At 44.0% G+C, this 18300-nt stretch overlaps 1 protein-coding gene across 11 annotated transcripts in view; it reads right to left on the bottom strand.

The window, feature by feature from the left end:
- MYCBP2 (MYC binding protein 2, E3 ubiquitin protein ligase) overlaps positions 1 to 18078 on the bottom strand; it is a 185090-nt gene extending 167012 nt beyond the window's left edge. For all 11 annotated transcript variants that reach the window (XM_027646293.1, XM_027646300.1, XM_027646346.1 and 8 more), the window contains exon 1: positions 17379 to 18078. In XM_027646293.1, the coding sequence (XP_027502094.1) occupies positions 17379 to 17659 (281 nt within the window). In that variant the 5' untranslated portion in view covers positions 17660 to 18078. The remainder of the gene's footprint in view (positions 1 to 17378) is intronic.
- Positions 18079 to 18300: the final 222 nt, after the last annotated feature.

Raw genomic sequence — 18300 nt, 5'->3', positions numbered from 1 at the left:
TAAGAAGTGCACAACAGAGAACATGCCCACATGCAATAATCAAGAATTTCTCTGTGCAGATGGATCAACATGGACACCATGTACAGGATCTTTAAGACTTTTCCAAACTTCAGTTGTACAGAAAGCCTATGCACATCCCCCGGAAATCTAAAACATTATTTGTCAAATGGAAGATACTCTAGAATAATTGAGAACAGCATCTGGAAAAGAACTCCAAAGGGTCAGTCTTTCCATTCCTTGGTCCAGCATAAAACTGGGGATGTCCTGGTTGATGGAAAGTTAAACAGGAGTCAGCAGCGCCCTGGTAGCCAGAAGGGCCAACTGTGTCCTGGGGGACATCAGGCAAAGCATTGCCAGCGGGCTGAGGGAGGGGACTGTCCCGCTTTGCTCTGGTGCAGCCTCACCTTGAGTATTGTGTGCAGTTTTGGGCACCACAACATAAGAAAGATATTAAGTTATTAGAGAGCGTTCAAAGGAGGGCAATGAAGATGGTGAAGGGCTTTGAGGGGAAGCCGTATGAGGAGCAGCTGAGGTCACTTGGTCTTTTCAGCCTAGAGGAGACTGAGGGCAGATTTCATTGCAGTCTACAACTCCCTTGCGAGGGGAAGCAGAGGGGCAGGCACTGATCTCATCTCTGTGGTGACCAGTGACAAGACTCAAGGGAATGGCCTGAAGCCATGTCAGGGGAAGATTAGGTTGGATTTTAGAAACAGGGTCTTCACCCAGAGGGTGGATGGGCACTGCAAGAGGCTCCCCAGGGAAGGGGTCACAGTACAAAGCTTGACAGAGTTCAAGAAGCATTTGGACAAAGCCCCAAGAATCACATGGTGTGATCCTTGGGGCATCCTGTGCAGGGTCAGGAGTTGGACTCAATGATCCTGATGGGTCCCTTCCAAACCAGAATTTTCAACGATTCTAGTCAAATTCCACTGCATTCCCAACAGGTGTTTTCTTTGTGGAGATCTTAGACACTGGCAGTGATCGCACTTCCACCATGCCCTAAACAATCCTACTAGAAAATTCTTTTTGGGGTCTTTTCTAAATTGACTTTAAGGCAATTATTAAATGCTATTTGAGTATGTCTTTATTACAGAAAAATCAGTTTATTTTCCTCTTTTTCCGTAGGTAGCTTGAATTTTTTTTCCAAGTCTGAGAAAAAATGAATCTTCTTTCAATTAAGCTGTTCCTTCAGCCTAAACCATAACTCATTTACATCACTGACATCTAATCATTATTCTCTCATAGTAACTAGTCTTTTTCATCGAAAAAAAACAAGCAAAAAAAAAGTAAGTAAGAAAAAAGGTCCCACAATCCTGAAATTCAAAGAAAAGGTCAAGAATTATTTCTGATTTTCTACACAAAAGTATTTCTCTCAACTTAAAAAAAAAAAAAACCAAAACAACAAAACAAAACGTAAACACTCCAACAGCATGGTACTTCTGAATCATAACACTTTATAATTCAATGCAATGTGTAGAAATTGTCATGAGGTATCTTTTATTCGCTCTTGCTTTTACATTGTGCTTACTAGTTGGGTTGTGGGGTTTTTTGAAGCTAAGTATTTGCTGAGGTTACAGTCTTCAGTATATATATCATCTTTCACAGTTTTGCATCCCCTATTAACTTTTTAATCTACAATCTCATTTCCAACTCCTTGTCAATGAGAGACTATACAGTTCAGGACCTAGGACAGATCCAGATGCAGAGCAACAGCTACTACCTGTTCTTGCAGGCTTCCCCCCTGACAGCAAGCCATTCTGCAGCACCTCTCCAGAGCAGGCTTCTGTGCAGTTTTAAATCCACTTTACAGTAGTTCTATCTAGCACAGAAGTAGCCAAGTTGACAGGCAGAGGGCAACAGACCTAAAATTTCCAGGAAGGATGCAGTCCAGACAATGGGACAAGACGGGCAACAGTTGCTTTTCTCATTTGCATCCACTTGATGATCATAGAATGGCTTGGACTGGAAGCGACCTTAAAGATCATCTAGATCCAACCCCCTTGCCAAGGGTGGGAACACCTTCCACTAGACCAGGCTGCTCAGAGCCCCATCCAACCTGGCCTTGAACACTTGCAGAGATAGGGCATCCAAAACTTCACTGGGCAAACTGTTCCAGTGCCTCACCACCCTCTCAGTAAAGAATTTTTTCCTAATACCTAATCTAAATATCTCCTCTTTCAGTTTGAAACCATTCCCCTATCCAGCTTTCTTGTAGGCTCATTTCAGGTTCTGGAATTAGGTCATCCTGAAGTCTTCTCCAAGCTGAACAAGCCCGATTCTCTTAGCATTTCCTCATAGCAGACGTGCTCCATCTCTCTAATCATCTTTTTGGTTCTCCTCTGGATTCACTCCAACACGTCAATGTCCTTCCTATGCTGGGGACCCCAGAGCTGGATGCAGTGCTCCAGGTGGAGTCTCACCAGAACAGAGAGGCAGAATCACCCCCCCTGTCCTGCTCGCAGCACAGCTCTTAATGCAGCCTAGGATACAAGTGGCTTTCTGGGCTGTAAGTGCACATTGCTGGATCATGTCCAGCCTCTCGTCCACCAGCACCCCCAAGTCATTCTCAGCAGGACTCCTCTCAATCTGTTCATCCCCCAACCTGTGTTGATACTGGGGGCTGCTCCAATGCAGGTGCAGCACCTTGCACTTGGCCTTGTTAAACCACATGAGATTCCCATGGGCCCACTTCTCAAGTCTATGCATACAGAATATGTCGCTTTAAGCTACGTGCTTTAGCCTTACATCTATAATTGTAGAATCAGAGATGCTCAGAAAAATGGCTCAAGTATTAGGTCCAGTCTATACCAAACACCTAATTCTGTTCTTAGTTCTTATTTGCGTTTCTCCATATAACTCCCTACAACACAAATCTACTACTTAGTGTCAAGGTGGTTCAAGTCAAGTGGACCACCAAATGTTTCATGACATTTAGAGGTTGCTGAAGTACCCTGCAACTGAACTTTCCTAAGGTTTTTCATGCTTAACCTTTTGTCTTTGAAGACAGATATCCTCCTTTGATAACTAAGTAGTTACCATTCCTTCTAGTGGTGAAACATTCAGCATACTTGCAACCATAAGGACAATGTCAGTAGGCTGCAAGACTCAAGAAAGGCAATAAATATCACCCAAAATCCCCAATCTGCTCTTGTCTTGATAAAAAAAAGTCTGCTTACAAACTATAGTTCCAAGACCTTTTAAATTTTTAAATGCTTTCTTTTTCATATCACCTATGATAACACCTATCAAGTTTCCAAAAAGACGTGTCAGAAAATAGTTAACAAGAAACAAAGTATATACATATGAAGTGAAACCTGGCACATATCAAATGCATATCATACAAATACACAAATTCTCTCAGTGTAATGCAAAACTAAGTATTGGCAAGTTTTATGAAATAAACATGCACAGAGTATACAACATCTACTTACATCACAAACTGACTCAAAATTTAACCTTACAAATCACAAATAGAAGAAAACACCATAATGTTCATCTATGAAATAAATACACTAAATCTACACAACACTTGAGAAAAAAATTGCTTTCTGCTAACACAGGTTAGTATCCCTGCGTTTTAGATTATCTCTGATAAGGGAACAATTGCTCTGCAAAATACTTCATGAAAAATATGTCCATGAAGCAGTTGCTTGACCTTCCCTTCCTCTTTGCACAGTTGCAGGCAGGGTAGGAAAAATAACAGATACTGCTTCTGCCAAACTTACAGTCAAAATAGCTCAGTTGCATGACGGTTGGCTCTCAAACCATATTTTTGCATGTTGTGATACATTAGAAGCTTGAATAGTGTATTTACTAGCAAAACAAACAAAAAAAGGTGGAAGACAGGTTGTAGAAGAGGAAAGCTAGGATTTTTGCACTAATATCCCCAAACTGGGGACTAATTACCACTAGACACTCCCAACTACTCCAGCAAGACTCTAATATACAAAACACCTTCAAACAGCTCAGAAGTACTCTAAATAATAAATAAGAACTAAATAATAAAATCCAATTACATTTGGATTTTGTTACCATGCAGTTCTTCTTACACAGATGTTTAAACAAATATGTTGCTTTGTCTTATCTAAAACTGCAACTGTTGCTACCTTTTCAGTTCTCCTCATATTCTCTTTTGTTCTATCGAGCTATAGCATGGAAGTCCAATACATGTTCCTAAAAATATATTTACAACAAAAGGAGAGGCAAGGAGAATCTCCATCCTTTAATGGATGGGGGGAAAACACAGGCACAAAGGATGAGTAAAAGGCTGAGGTACTTAATGCCTTCTTTGCCTCAAGTTTTAATAGTGACCAGTTGTTCTCAAAGTATTCAGCCCCCCGAGCTAAAAGACAGGGATGGGAGCAGAATGAAGCCTCCATAATTCAAGGGGAAATGGTTGGCAACCTGCTATACCCCTTGGGGACACACAGGTCTGTGGGGCTGGATGGGATTCACCAAAGGGTATTTTAGGGAGCTGGCAGAAGTGCTCACCAAGCCACTTTTCATTATTTATCAGCAGTTCTGGATAACCAGGGGGGTTCCACTTGACTGGAAGTTAGTGAATGTGCTGCTCAACTACAAGAAAGGTCGAAAAAAGGATTCAGGGAACTACAGCCTTTTGAGTCTGACCTCACTGCTGGGGAAGGTCATAAAGCAGATCATCCCAAGTGCCATCACATGGCACATACAGGACAACCAGGTGATCAGGGCCAGCCAACTTAGGTTTATGAAAGGCAGGTCCTGCTTGACCAACCTGATCTCCTTCTAAGACCAGGTGTCCCACTTAGTGGATGAGGGAAAGGCTGTAGATCTTGTCTACCTAGACTTTAGTAAAGCCCTTAGACACTCTTTCCCACAGCATTTCCTTAGAGAAACTGGCTGTTCCTGGCTTGGGAGGGTGTACTCTATGCTGGGTGGAAAACCAGCAGAACAGCCAGGCCCAGAAAGTGGTGGTGAATGGTGAATCCAGTTGATGTCCAGTCACTGTCCAGTCAGTATTGGGCCTGTTTATTATCTCTATCAATATTCTGTTTAATAATTTTATAATTTATCTGGATGAGGGGATAGAAAGCACTCTCAGTAACTTTGCAGAAGGCTCCAAGTTGGGCAGGAGTGTTGGTCTGCTGGAGAGTAGGAAGGCTCTGCAGGGGAATCTGGACAGGCTGGATTGATGGGTTGAGGCCAATGGTATGAGATTCAACAAGTGAAGTGCTGGGTCCTGCCCTTGGGTCCCAACAACCCCCTGAAAAGCTACAGGCTGTAGGCAGAGGGGTTGGAAAGTTGTCTGGCAGAAAGGACCTGGGGTTGCTCGTTGACAGCCACATGAACATGAGCCAGCAGTGCCCAGAAGGCCAGGAAGGCCAATGGCATTCTGGCTTGTGTCAGAAATAGTGTAGCCAGCAGGACTAGGACAGTAATCGTCCCCCTGTAATCAGCACACCTTGAACCCTGCATTCAGTTTTGGACCCCTCACTACAAGACAGACATTCTCTGGTATGTCCAGAGAAGGTGAAGTGTCTGGAGCACAAGTCTTATAAGGAGTAGCTGAGGGAGCTGGGATTGTTCAGCCTGGAGAAAAGGAGGTTCAAGGGAGACCTTATTTCTCCCTGCAACTCTCTGAAAGAAGGTTCTAGCCAGCTGGGGGTCAATCTCTTTTCCCAAGTAACAAGCAATAGGACAAGAGGAAGTGGCCACAGGCAGCACTAAGGAAGGTTTAGATAGGATATTAGCAGAAGATTATTTACCAAAAAGGTTGTCAAGCAATTGCAATAGGCTATCCAGGGAAGTGATAAGAGTCACCACTCCTGAAGTTATTTAAAAGGTGTGTAGGTGTGGCACTTGGGGACATGGTTTAGGGGAGGACCTGACAGTGTTGGACTTACAGTTGGATCCTGTGATCTTAAAGGCCTTTTCCAACCTAAACAATTCAACAATTCTGTTTCCAGTAACAAGACAACTGCATCTTGCAACAGAGCTCTGCTGCAAGATCTGTTTGTTCAACACCATGTTTGTTCCCTGTGACCTCAGAAGACAAATTTCATATAGATCCTTTCTCTTTCTGGTTTATTTTCCTAAGAACCATTTAGGTTAGAAAGGACCTCTTAAGGTAACACTTTTTACTGTGATGGTGACTGAGCACTGGCACAGGTTGCCCAACAGGGTTGTGGAATCTCCATACTCAAAGCTGTATGGACATGGTCCTGGGCAACTGGCTCCAGGTGGCCCTGCTTGAGCAGAGGAGTGGACCAAATGAACTTGGGAGGTCCCTTCCAACCTCAGCCATTCTGTGATTCTGTGACTGATTGTATGAAAGTTCCTGCTCAAGCAGGGTCAGGGAGACTATGTTGCCCAGTACCACATGCAGCTGAATTTTTAATACCTCCAAGGAGATATTAAACCTCTCTGGACAACATGTGCCAGGGCTTGACCTCTGGGAGTGAAAAATTCTTTATTGGAATGCACTGGAATTTCAAAATTTTTAATTTGTGCCCACCAGCCCTAGTCCTGTCGGGGGACTACTGAGAAGCATCTGGCTCCTTCTTCCTTCCCTCCCTACACTGATTAAAAAAAAAAAAATCTGAGCCTTCTCCTTTCCAGACTAATGGTCCCAGTCCTCTTAGCCTTTCCTTAGAGGAGAAAAGCTCTAAACCCTTAATCACCTATGCGGCCCTGCACTGGACTCTCTCCAGTACGTCCCTCTCTCCTCTACTGGGAAGACCAGAACTGAACATTCCAGATGCAGCTTCACCAGTGCTGAGCAGAGAGCACTTCCTTCAACCTGCTGGCAACACTCTTCCAAACCCATCCCAGAAGGTTGTCTCCTTCTTTGCCATGCCAGTGCATTACCGGGATACAAACTGTTGCCCACTAATATGCCAAGCTACTTCTCTTCAGAGCTGTCTTCCGGCTGGTCAGCCCCCCTGCAGTTATTCTCCCTAATGAAAGATTTTGCAACTCCCCTTTTTGCACATCATGAGATTCTACTCAGCCCAAATCTCCAGCCTGTCCAGATTTCTCTGAATGGAAACACAACCATGTGGTGTCTGAGCAATTCCTCTCTGTCTTGCACCATCTGTGAACCTGCTGGGGGCACACTCTGTCGCAGTATTCAGGCCATTAATGAAGATGCTAAACAGCATTTGCCCCAGTATCAGCACACAACTGGTTACCTGACCCCAGCTGGACTTCGTGTCACTGATCACAAACCTCTAGGCCCAGTCCTTCAGCCAGTTCTCAATCTACTTCACTGTTCACTACCTGTACTTTGTCAGTCTGTGCATGCTATGGAAGACAGCGTCAAAAGCCTTACTCAAGTTGAGGTAAAGCACATCCACTGCTCTCCCCACTCAGAAGATATCTGTACATTACCTACTACTAGTTTTCATCAAGGGCTACGGATTTTTAAGGCACTCAGCAGTGAGAATCGTTGGAGTGGAAAATTGCCCAACTTGATAGGCAGATCTCAAAGAACACACTAGAGAGAACAACTGGTTTTTTCTTCAAATAATCAAAGTTTCGTATTTTTTGATTACTGACAATATTATCCTCAGATGACCTCAGATATTTAAAATAATTGGTATTTTCTTTCAGTAAGCCTGAAATTTAACATTTAAGGAACTCCAACGTTCAGTGAAGTGGGCAATAACTCAACTGTCATTCAACCAGCCATGTGTACGCCCTCCAAACCATTACCAGCTTATACATTGTCTTCTTCGAATTATTAATCAACCATTCTGACGTGAATTTTCATCCAAGCCATAAAAGGAAAAATCAGGGCTTAAGCAGCATATCTTCAAATGGAAATATCACGAAAATCCTGTCCCCTAAATCCATAAATCAGGGTAAGGAACATCAGTTGCAATCCAATTACCACAGGCTTAGAGGAAAACACAGGCAGACTACTAGGACAGGTTACATTGGGCTTCTAAGACATTGAAAAGAAAATGTTAAGAAAACTCAAAACAGAGACTGATGGACTTGAGAGAACACTGGTTGGAGAGGTATACAGATATAGATATATGTATAGTTAAGACACCAAACCTCTGGAAGACAGCCACATTCCTATGGTCTGGAACTCCTCCCTGCATGCTCCGATCCAGAAGAAAAAGGTCACCTTACTACTTGATTGATCAGTTGGGGCTTTATTGCGCTATTGTTGGTGAGCTGAAATTGCACAACTTTTTAATCACTAACTTCATAACTCAGAAATATTATACTATCACAATAACTTTTTTAACAACTAACTTCTTCTAGAAAGCCAAAATTTTGGAGGCCTAAGATAGGAAGGGGTTATTCCAGCTGCCAGAATACCTTTTGTAAGGCCTCTCCAATACAGTCAGAAACACAAATACTACAAGTTCTATGAATTAAATTAAAACCCAACTGCACAAGTAGAATGGATCTCATTTTCATTTAACCATGACAAAAGAACAAAAGTAAAAAACAGTATCTAATCCCTTTTGTAACTGAAAGGGTTTCTGAAAGAGCATAAACCTATCTCAAATAAACAATGACAACTCAAAAGAAAGCACTGCTTCAAAGTATTCTCCACACAAAGAGAATGGTCTCCCAGTGCAACCACTGACAGTTGGAGTTTTTCTGTAATTATCTGATTTTTCATTATTTGCTTCAATGTTATCTACGAAATTAGATCTGTAAGAACACATGCAAGGAAAGTCTACTTCAAGTTGTTCAGTGTGGAGTGAAGTATTTACCCTTAAATTTTTAGGACTCTTTTTTTTTTTTTAAACATTAAAAAAGCCATTCAACCACAGCAAAGGTGACAAGATCTGTGCTTTTGGCCACTTTCCTATCTAAATACAGGCACCAAACTCAAAGTGTATACAAAGCTATCATACATAGAATCACATCAGCAGAATTTTAATTTTGGAAATATCCTAGATGAAGTCAAGAAAAATCCGTACTTATTAAGAACAAGCACATTACCAATGGTTAATGATAGTATAGCATCCTAAGACTAATTAGTATCGAAAGTAAACCAAACAAATTCTACATTGTCTTCACTGAATCGCAGAAGAAGCAACTCACTGGTTTATAGTTGTCAATGGTCTACCCTGTATAACAGTATATTCTAGAAATAAAACGGGATAGAGAACTGACTGGTTTGAAGAGAAATGGAATAGTGACATGACTATTCTGAAAACATACAAGCATAATGAAGATGTATGAGCACATCTGTTGGAAAGACATGCACTGGCTAGTGGGAAAGAAAGGAAAAGCAAAACCAGGTAAGATGCAAGTCACAAGTGACTACATATAACTTAGGGTGAAACAAAATAACAAGAAAAAAGAGGCTGAAACAAAAACAGAATAAGGCATTTATCTAACAACAAGCTCATCTCAATGTAATGTAAATGACTGGCTGCAGACCTGTACAGACGCAGTTGTTGCCTTAAAGGCTCAGCAACAGAAAAGATGAGTGGTGTTATCAACTGCAACAAGAACAGTGGAGAAGTAAGATGAAGAGTTCAGGGTTTGACCCTGTTGAGGTTAAAATTCTTAGCTAGACATTTTTCTAGACTGACAGAGATCATGGTCAAAACAATCTAAATACCATGGCTTTGATTAATTTAAACTGCAAACAACAGACTTACACTTTTTGACCTTATCTGGCTTTGGCTATAATGAAGTTAATAGCTTGTACCATGCTTGTGTGTTTTGGACTTGTGATGAAAACAGTATTGATAGCACACCTATGCTTTATCCGTTGCTGAACAGTTCTTACACAGCATCAAGGTCTTTTAAGTTTCTCCCACTGCCCCGCCAGGAAGTAGGCTGGGGGTGCACAAGAAGTTGGGAGGGGACATAGCCGGGACAGGTGAATCCAACTGGGATATTCCAGACCATATGACATCATGTGCAATATATAAAGCAGGGAGAAGAAGGAGCAGGGGGAATGACATGTTCAGAGTTATGGCACTGGCCTTCCCAAATCACCTTTATGCATGATGAAGCCCTGCTTTCCTGGAGATGGCTGAACATCGGCCTGTTGATGGGAAGTAGTGAATTAATTCCTTGTTTTGCTTTGCTTGTGCACGGAGCTTTTGTTTTAGCTATTTAAGTGTCTTTATCCCAACCCGTGAGTTTTCACACCAACTGTCTCCCTCATCCCACTGCAGGTGGAAATGACCAAGCAATAGAGTGGTGCTCAGCTGCTCCCTGAGGTTAAACTGTAACACCTTTTCAGAGGATCTATAAAGTATTTCCCAACAGTTCAAAGAACTGAGTTCAAAACTCATTACCTGAGACAATAATGCTTGGGAACACAAGTCACGGAAAGTTAAGGGAAGAAAATTAAAGTAAGGAATGGCATCACAACTCTCCAATTTTTTGAGGGGAAAAGGAAACTCAATTTTTGATTCTTTTCTAGTGTGTACAACTGCCATTACATTTATTAAACTAAAAACAAAAAAATAAAAATCATAACAGTATTCTCAGGTCAAAGTAGTCATAGACGCAAAGAAAGCACTATCATTCAGTTATAACAATAAAACCTAATCAAGTTCATCAACACATTTGTCAGTCTGAAGGGAGGCAGTGAGCTATAACATGCTATTTAGTATGACATACTTGCTACTAAGAAAAAAGCATATTTAGCACATTAATATGCTTCAAAACATATGAAACATTAATTCTAAACGTACCAATACCATATGCATTAATGCATTAACTTACAGCACAAGGAGCCCCTTCTCCTGTGCTAATTTCTAATATTCATTCTTTGGAGGGGTACAGTGATAGGAAGTCGCTGTGAAAAACCACTGGGATGGATCTGCCGTGAAATGTACTTACAATATAAAAACTTAAGTTAATTATATGAGTACTATTCCAAACAGCACCTCAGCACAAAGCAGCGTTTATGGCTAGCGAGGTAAGAAAGAAAAGACAAAAATGCAACCTTGTGTTCAAGTACTGCTGCAAAGGATCAAGTTTTCAAAGTAAGCTAAGGTTTAGGGAAACAGTTTGCACTAAGTACTTCAGTACCAAAAACTGTGTTATGGATATGTCACATGTGCTATCACATGTGCTTTACAGAAAGACATAAATAGTCTTTAAATCATGGGTTTGGCAAAACATACATTGTCATGTGTCAGGAGAAGAATTTACTAAAGAAACATCTTCAAAATATTTTGGCCAGGCAGAAGACAATAATATGAGAGGAAAACCAAAACTAACACAGCAGAAACACAAATTCAACATCAAGTTTTTAAGCATGCAAAACCGCATTTACTACATCTAACATAGCTACATAGCTATCTGAGGAATAGTAACTTATTAAATCCCTCCAGCCTAATTTTAACTGCTTAAATTTGCCACCTAACAGACCATCAGTGTCCAGAGCAGACAGTGTAACTGAAACTTTAACTGGCATGTCCTCTCAGTTTAAAATAAAAAATACAACCCTGAAACAACCACCACAAAACAACAAAATAAAAGAAAAAAATCCCAGAACATACACACAGATGGTTTCAAATCATTAACTAAAAATCCCCAAAAAATCCCAAAAATCTACTTTACTAAAAAAGACATTTTCTGAGACAATTACCATTTGAACGCTAAAAAGGTTTAACCAATAGGGATGGAAATATTACAGCTAAATAGTCAGGACCTGATATAAATGATTCAGTAACAAACCCATTACATGGAGAACATGTCATGTCTCCACAGGTGATCATTCAGAATGTCACAGTACAAACACTGTAGCTGCTGCTATTTGACACACTCCCATAGTTTAAAAAGGAAATAGCTTAACAGTTTTTTATCACTTCTGTTCAGTTAGTTTAAGTTTGGCCTATAATTGAACTTCTACCTGAAAAGCAAGAGGTTCCACATGGTATTATTTTGTAACCCAACACAAATAATGGGGAGGGAATTACAAAATATGATTCATCACATGCTTGAATTCCTTTCCAAACTACACACTTTCCTTTTGAATGAAAAAGCAGAAGAATGCATGACCACAAAAGACAAAAGTGTCTCCTAGCATCATTAGACTTCTAAGGTTGCTTCGGCCTCCATTGTTGTAAAAACAAAATGCACCTTGAGGAGTTCACAAAACCTGAATATTCTCATGGATTCCCATTTTTTAAAAATTTTTTTCAAATTAGTTGTATATATTATTACAATTTTTTCATATATATATATATACACACAAAATGCACATTTTAAGCCTCTCAACATAGTATTATTAGGTTCTTTCCAGCTTCTATTATGTTTTCTACACCAATACTGCACAAATACAAACCACATTAGACTAAGAGACTACTAGAGTTTTTTAAAATAACTCCTATGTAAAACTGTTTCCCTTAACAGAATAGAAGGTACAAAAGAAAGTAAAAATACACAATTTTAGTCATTTGCTAATCCCTATGAACCAATAGCATGATACAGTATTAAAACTGCTATACTCAGCTAAAAAGCAGACAGCAACTCTCATCAGCTTTTCTAACAGGCAGGTTAGCTTAATGTAAGACTCAACAGCACGTCAATTTTCCAGTTAAATAGAGGGTTTAGTTTACCTAAGGACTCAAAACTTTTTTTTGTAAAATGACATTTACAAAACATAAGAATTGAAAAACAGAGGAGAACATATTAAACTGGACTGGGTTAGAATATTTCAGTTGGAAAGGTCCTACAGAGCAAACCTTTGCACTGGAATGAACAGGAAAATGTAGTACATAATGTGCAATATTTTGCAAGAAACAGTGCTATCGCTTCACTAGTCTTTATGTACAGAACCTTTATTTTTTTCAGTCAAATGAACGCTTCCAAACTCCTGCAATTATAGTTCTATTTTAAAAGAGCAACAAGTCCCAAACTAAAAACGGCTAACAGCTTTTGTGAAGGCTTTAGATCTGAAGAAATAAAGGTTTTGCAACAATCAAATTAACCAACAATCAAATGAACACAAATCTTATACATCTAAATTCACTAAACAAAGTTTTCACAAATTTTTAATCTTGGCAGGGCAAATGTTTCAGTAGCATTTTTCCAATAAACTTTCAAGTGTGTATACATATACATACATATGTATGTATACATATGTATATATACATACATATATATGTGTGTGTATATACATATATGTGTATATATAAGAGATCCTTCGTCCAAATAAGCATTGCATTACTGACCATAAGCCACGGTATAAGGGAAGACTTTGTGTCAATTGTGAAAAGCTTAAAGACTAACCTAATGATCCTTTTTTTCCAGAAGATGTGTCATTTACAACTGTAAATGTTCTTTAATCATCCAACTGAAACAATCAATATAAAATGAAATAAAGTTGGCTGGCTCTTCTTCAGCCAAAATGGCTAGGAAAAACAGCCATCTAATTTCTGCTTAATAGCAGAAATCTGACATTCCAGTCATCATGGAAATTTTCTTTGATCTCAGTCAAGCCACTTCACAACCTTAGGGTCCACAACACAAATAGAGGATTTTCTCCTCTGAAGGATCCAAGTTAAGAGAGGTAACTTTAGCAATAAAGTAATGGTCACTTTGACATGAATATGAACTTACTGTCACTTTAGACTATATTGCCATTGTAATAGTCCAGCTTCAAGCTGGTCAAAATTATGTAGTGAGGATTTCCATTATAAAACAGGACACGCTAAAGCCATTACAAATTTATACACTTATCTGTATTTGACAAAAAGTCTCAAAGAACATATGGAGTCCAACTCATACTACCAGGTAAAAGAAGAGTAAAGGCACTAGCAGTTCAGGGAAAACTCCAAGATGCACACACAACAATAGCATCAGTTACGGATAGGGATGTTTGTTAGGATTAAGTTATACGACAGAAAAACTGTATATTTAAAGACAGCAAAAATGTGAAAATCAGAAATACCTTACTTTTCAAACACAAAGCTTTGATACGGAAAGCAGTACAAACTTCCAGTTTTGTCCACTCAAAACCCAGCTTACGAGACAATGTTCCAACAACAGGAATTTTTTACTTGCCCTTTTACAGACTTTCACAGCTACACCAGACATTACACCACCAGTTATTATTTTCAGATATTTCAGTGGCCACAAAGCAGAGACTATGAACTAGGCACAAAGTAGATTTTTCTTCCAAACCAATCTTGAATTGACAAGTCTATTTCCCACTGCTCGTAGTACTGTAACAGATTCTCAGCATTGTTATCTGAGCAAAGACAGCTGTATGGTAAATTGCAGAATTAGGTACTTTTTTCTGTTTCCTTTCAAAAAATTATTAGGCTGGTACTGGTGACAAAAACAAGTTTCTCTGCTCCCGCCTCTCAGTACACAAATCTTTGTGCAACCCTTCACCTCACGCTGTCACAAGCACAATCACAAGGTGAGCCAGATCAGGGAATTAGTCCGGATTACAACAAACCAGTTTTGCCAAGTTAATTTTAACCCAGAGTGAGTCTCTAATCTGTTACCGCAAGAGACTATATAAATATTATGTCAATGTGGCAGGGACAACAAGCACACCAACAGAACGGTCTCCTTCAGAGACCAGCGTTCACAACATCGCAGCCAGTATCACATGAGGAAATGCAAAGCACTCCTAGTTCTTTTTCAGAGCCAATTACTGCATCCTACTCAACACGTGACATTCATCCTTTCAGACAACAGCCAGCACAAACACCTTCCAAATGTGATACTAATCTTACTTGTGACTTTCAGATAATCTCCATAATGTTTGATTTCCTTGTCTACACAGAAGCATTTTCATACTGCTTGCAAGTTCTTCATAAACATTTAAGTTAGGCTTGAAATAAAAACATTCACTGAGGCAAGCATTGGTCATGGCCCATGAAGCGCAGAGTACAATTTTGCAGACTTGAAGCAAAAAAATTCTGCATCAACTACAGCAAATACGTTGCACTATCACTCTTCAAATTAGTCTTCTTGACATTTTATTACTGTTCATAAGCCAATTTGTTTAGGGTTCTTTTAAGCTACTTCCAAGATATTTTTCTAGTCACAAACACTCTTATTGACCAATTAGGGGCTTCAGATTTTCCATATATATAAAAATCAAGTTAAGACTCCTGTCATAAACTGTATTATCCTAACCTCCAATTAATGTATCTGGCAATGTTATCTACCCTAGCAACTAGACTGCATCCACAAGTAACTTTAAAGCATCTCTTTAGGAAATGTTTGGGATTTTTACTAGTTTTGTAAAAAAGCATTTTTCACCATTTCTGTTTAAGTCTACCAGCTGGCTGAAGTTCTCAAACTGCAATATTTTCACACCAATATGGAGAAAGGGTGGAGATCACGAGCAGTACCTTGGCTGCCATCAGTCTGACACGAGATATTGCAGGTGAGTACCAAGTGATAGTGGGTAACTAGATGATTACTAAATATTCGTCCTCTTGAAAGTCCTACAATGTATATTGGCTGTATTCACCAGTATTAAATATATGTCATTTACTTCCCAATAGCTTAATAGAACCTATCTGTTCTGTACAAGGAGCCTGGCTTCTTTGCTTTGACCTCAAAAACATCAATTAAGAGAAGCATTAAAATTTACACACACCTAAAGCTAGCATTTTCTACAACTGCAAGAGATACCAGTTGAATTATCCTGAAAACAAAAAAACAGGGTACATGACAAATTCAAAACTACAGCTTTAAAAAACACAGAACCCTTAAGGCAAAATTCAGACAAGTATCTGAACACCGTGGAGCAATTGCACAGTTGATTCCCTTGCATTTAGGAGTATCCTTACACTTAGGACTTGTAGTCCCAGGTTTAAATGATACAAAACTCAAAAGCAGGAAGAAAAGATTAAAGGAAAAAGCATTAGCACCAGACTGAGGAATACATGGGGTAAGAAAACACAGGCCTACAAAAGGGAAGAAAGAACTATAGTTTCCTTGTCATACACTCTGAAAACAACTTGGTAATTGTAAATATTTCAAATACCAATAACAGCCCACGTTTCCAGCATTTGCCATAAGCAAATCGGGAAAATGATGTTATTCTTTCAGTTTCTTATGTTAATTTCACACCCAGACAGAGCCTTTCCGAGGGGCGGGGGTGGGAAGACAAATAAGCCCTGCTGTCAAGTCAGGGAAAAAAAAAGAAGACCCGAAGAAGCCACCCAAGCCAACCTCCTCATGCTTTGCAAACTGAAACAACGGTGACTCCAAGCTCCCCTTGCGATCCGGCCACCCACATTACAGCTTATGGGCCAGCAGGGGCTGAGAGCACAGAAGGTGCCGGTTTCGTGTCACCCGCATCCTCAGCGACCTCCGGAGGGAAACAATGGGCAGCGCCCGGGCACAACGAGGGAGCTCCTCGCACAGAACCGCCAGACCGGGCACCGGCCGGTCTCCCCGCCCTGGCCTCCGCGGCCGGGAGTGTCTCTCCGGGCCGGGGTGGAGGCTGCGGGTTAAGGGCGGCCGCCTCTCCCTCCCTGTCCCCAGCGGCCCCGCACCGCCACAACCCGCACCTCCGCCCCGCCTGACATTCGGGCATGTGCGCGCCCTGGAGCAAGGCAGGGCAGGGCGGCGCGACATCCCCGGCCAGAGGAGCAACAGGAACCCGCTGCGGCCCCAGGGCCGGCCGGCAGCACCGGGAAAGGGCGCCCCGTGGGACTGCATCCGCCAGGGGAGGGCTGGGGAACCGGGTGGGGCGGCACCATATCCCCCAACCTCCCGGCTCCCCCGGGAAGGTGCTGCCTCCCTCCTGATACGGAGGCCGCCTACACCGCGATGGCAGAGAAGATGACCGAAAGACGAGGAGAAAAAAATAAGGCAGGGCAGCTAGAGACGGCCACAGCACATGGGGAGGCGCCGAGGGCCCTCGCTCGGGCGACCCTGGCAGCGGGATCAGCAGGTGCCCTGCGCAGCCTGTCTGGAGAGACCGCCCGTTCCGGGGCACGACAGGCCCGGCCGGAGCAAGGTCTGCCCGGGATCTCTGCATGGACACGCTCCATCACACGCTCCATCCCCCTTGGCGGATGGAGCTGGGCCGCACACTGGGGTGGGACGGAGGCCACGGCCCCCGCGGGAGGGGAGGGCAGCGGGCACAGGTAATTCCCCTCCGAGGGCCCCGGGAGAAGGGGCGGTAGCGCCATCTGCGCGGCAGCGCCGGCCAACTGAGCGGCGGGGCCCGGGCGGCACCTGGGCAGCCTCCGGGTTACATCACCGCCCCTTCCCCTCCGTCCGTCCCCCGGGGCGCGGCGGCCGCGGCCACATGGCAGCGGCAGCACCCGCGCTGCCCGACTCAGGGGCGGGGAGGAGGCTGAGGAGGGCGGCTGCCGGCAGGGAGGAAGGTGCGCGCACCGGGCCGCTCCCAGCCGGCGGTGGGAGGGGTGGCGGCCGGGGCTGCGCGTCTGGGCCGGGGGGAGCGCGGCGCGCGTTACCTGCCCGGGTGGCTCCCCAGCTCCCTGTCGCTCAGCGCCGCCGTGTAAATCCGCCGGTATCTGTCGGCCAGGGCCTTCCCGGAGAGCAGCAGCTGGTAGCGGCTCCTGCAGCCCAGCGGCGGCGCGGGCACGGCTCCCAGCCCGCCGGGCGAGCCCTCCTCGGGCCCCATGGGCCCCATGGCCGGAGCGGCGCCGCCGGAGGAGGAGGAGAAGCCCCGCTCGGCCCCGGCGCAGGCGGCGGCAGCTCCCGCAGAGGCGGCGGCGGCTGCGGCGCTGCTCATCCCCCTCCCCGCCCGCCCCCTGCTTGCGGCGGCGCCGCCTCCTGGCGCGGCGCGGACACAGGCGGCTCCCGCTGCCTTCACCGTCGGGGCACAGCCATGGGGAGGCCGCAGGAGCCGCCGCAGGAGCCGCCCTCCGGGCTGCGCATCCACCCGCGCCGCGGGAACACCCCGCTCTTCCCCTCCTGCAGCGACGGCTCCAGGCCCCAGCTGCCCGCCGCTCGCCTTCCGCCACGGGCGCACCGCCCGCCGCCGCCGAGCCCCCGGGCAGGACCGTGCACCGCCGGGATCGGGCGGGGGGGGGGGGGGGCGGGCCGCTCGCTTCCCCCTTCCCGCTACGGGGTGTGTGTGGAAGGCGGGGGGCGGAGACCGGCAGCGCCGCTTCCCCTCCGCAGTTCGTGCTCAGCGCCGCCGCCGCCCTCTCGGCGCACGGCCGCCCCGGCACCGCCTCCCACCCGCGCGCAGCAACGCCGACGGCGCATGCGCCGCCCCGCCCCGCCCCGCCCGCGCGGCCCCCGGGAAAGCCGGGATAGTGGGAGCCCTGTCTACCTTGGCCCGGGGGTGCTGGGTTGCTCCTGAGTCTTTTGGGGCCCCTCGGTGTCACGGCCGCGCGGGGTCGGTCTGCAGGGCCCTGCAGGGCCCTG

Source organism: Corapipo altera, unplaced genomic scaffold, assembly GCF_003945725.1.
Source record: "Corapipo altera isolate COAL_440 unplaced genomic scaffold, ASM394572v1 0, whole genome shotgun sequence".
NCBI classification, from domain to species: domain Eukaryota; kingdom Metazoa; phylum Chordata; class Aves; order Passeriformes; family Pipridae; genus Corapipo; species Corapipo altera.
Note: the sequence above shows the minus strand (reverse complement) of the source record. Positions and strands in the feature narration are given on the sequence as shown.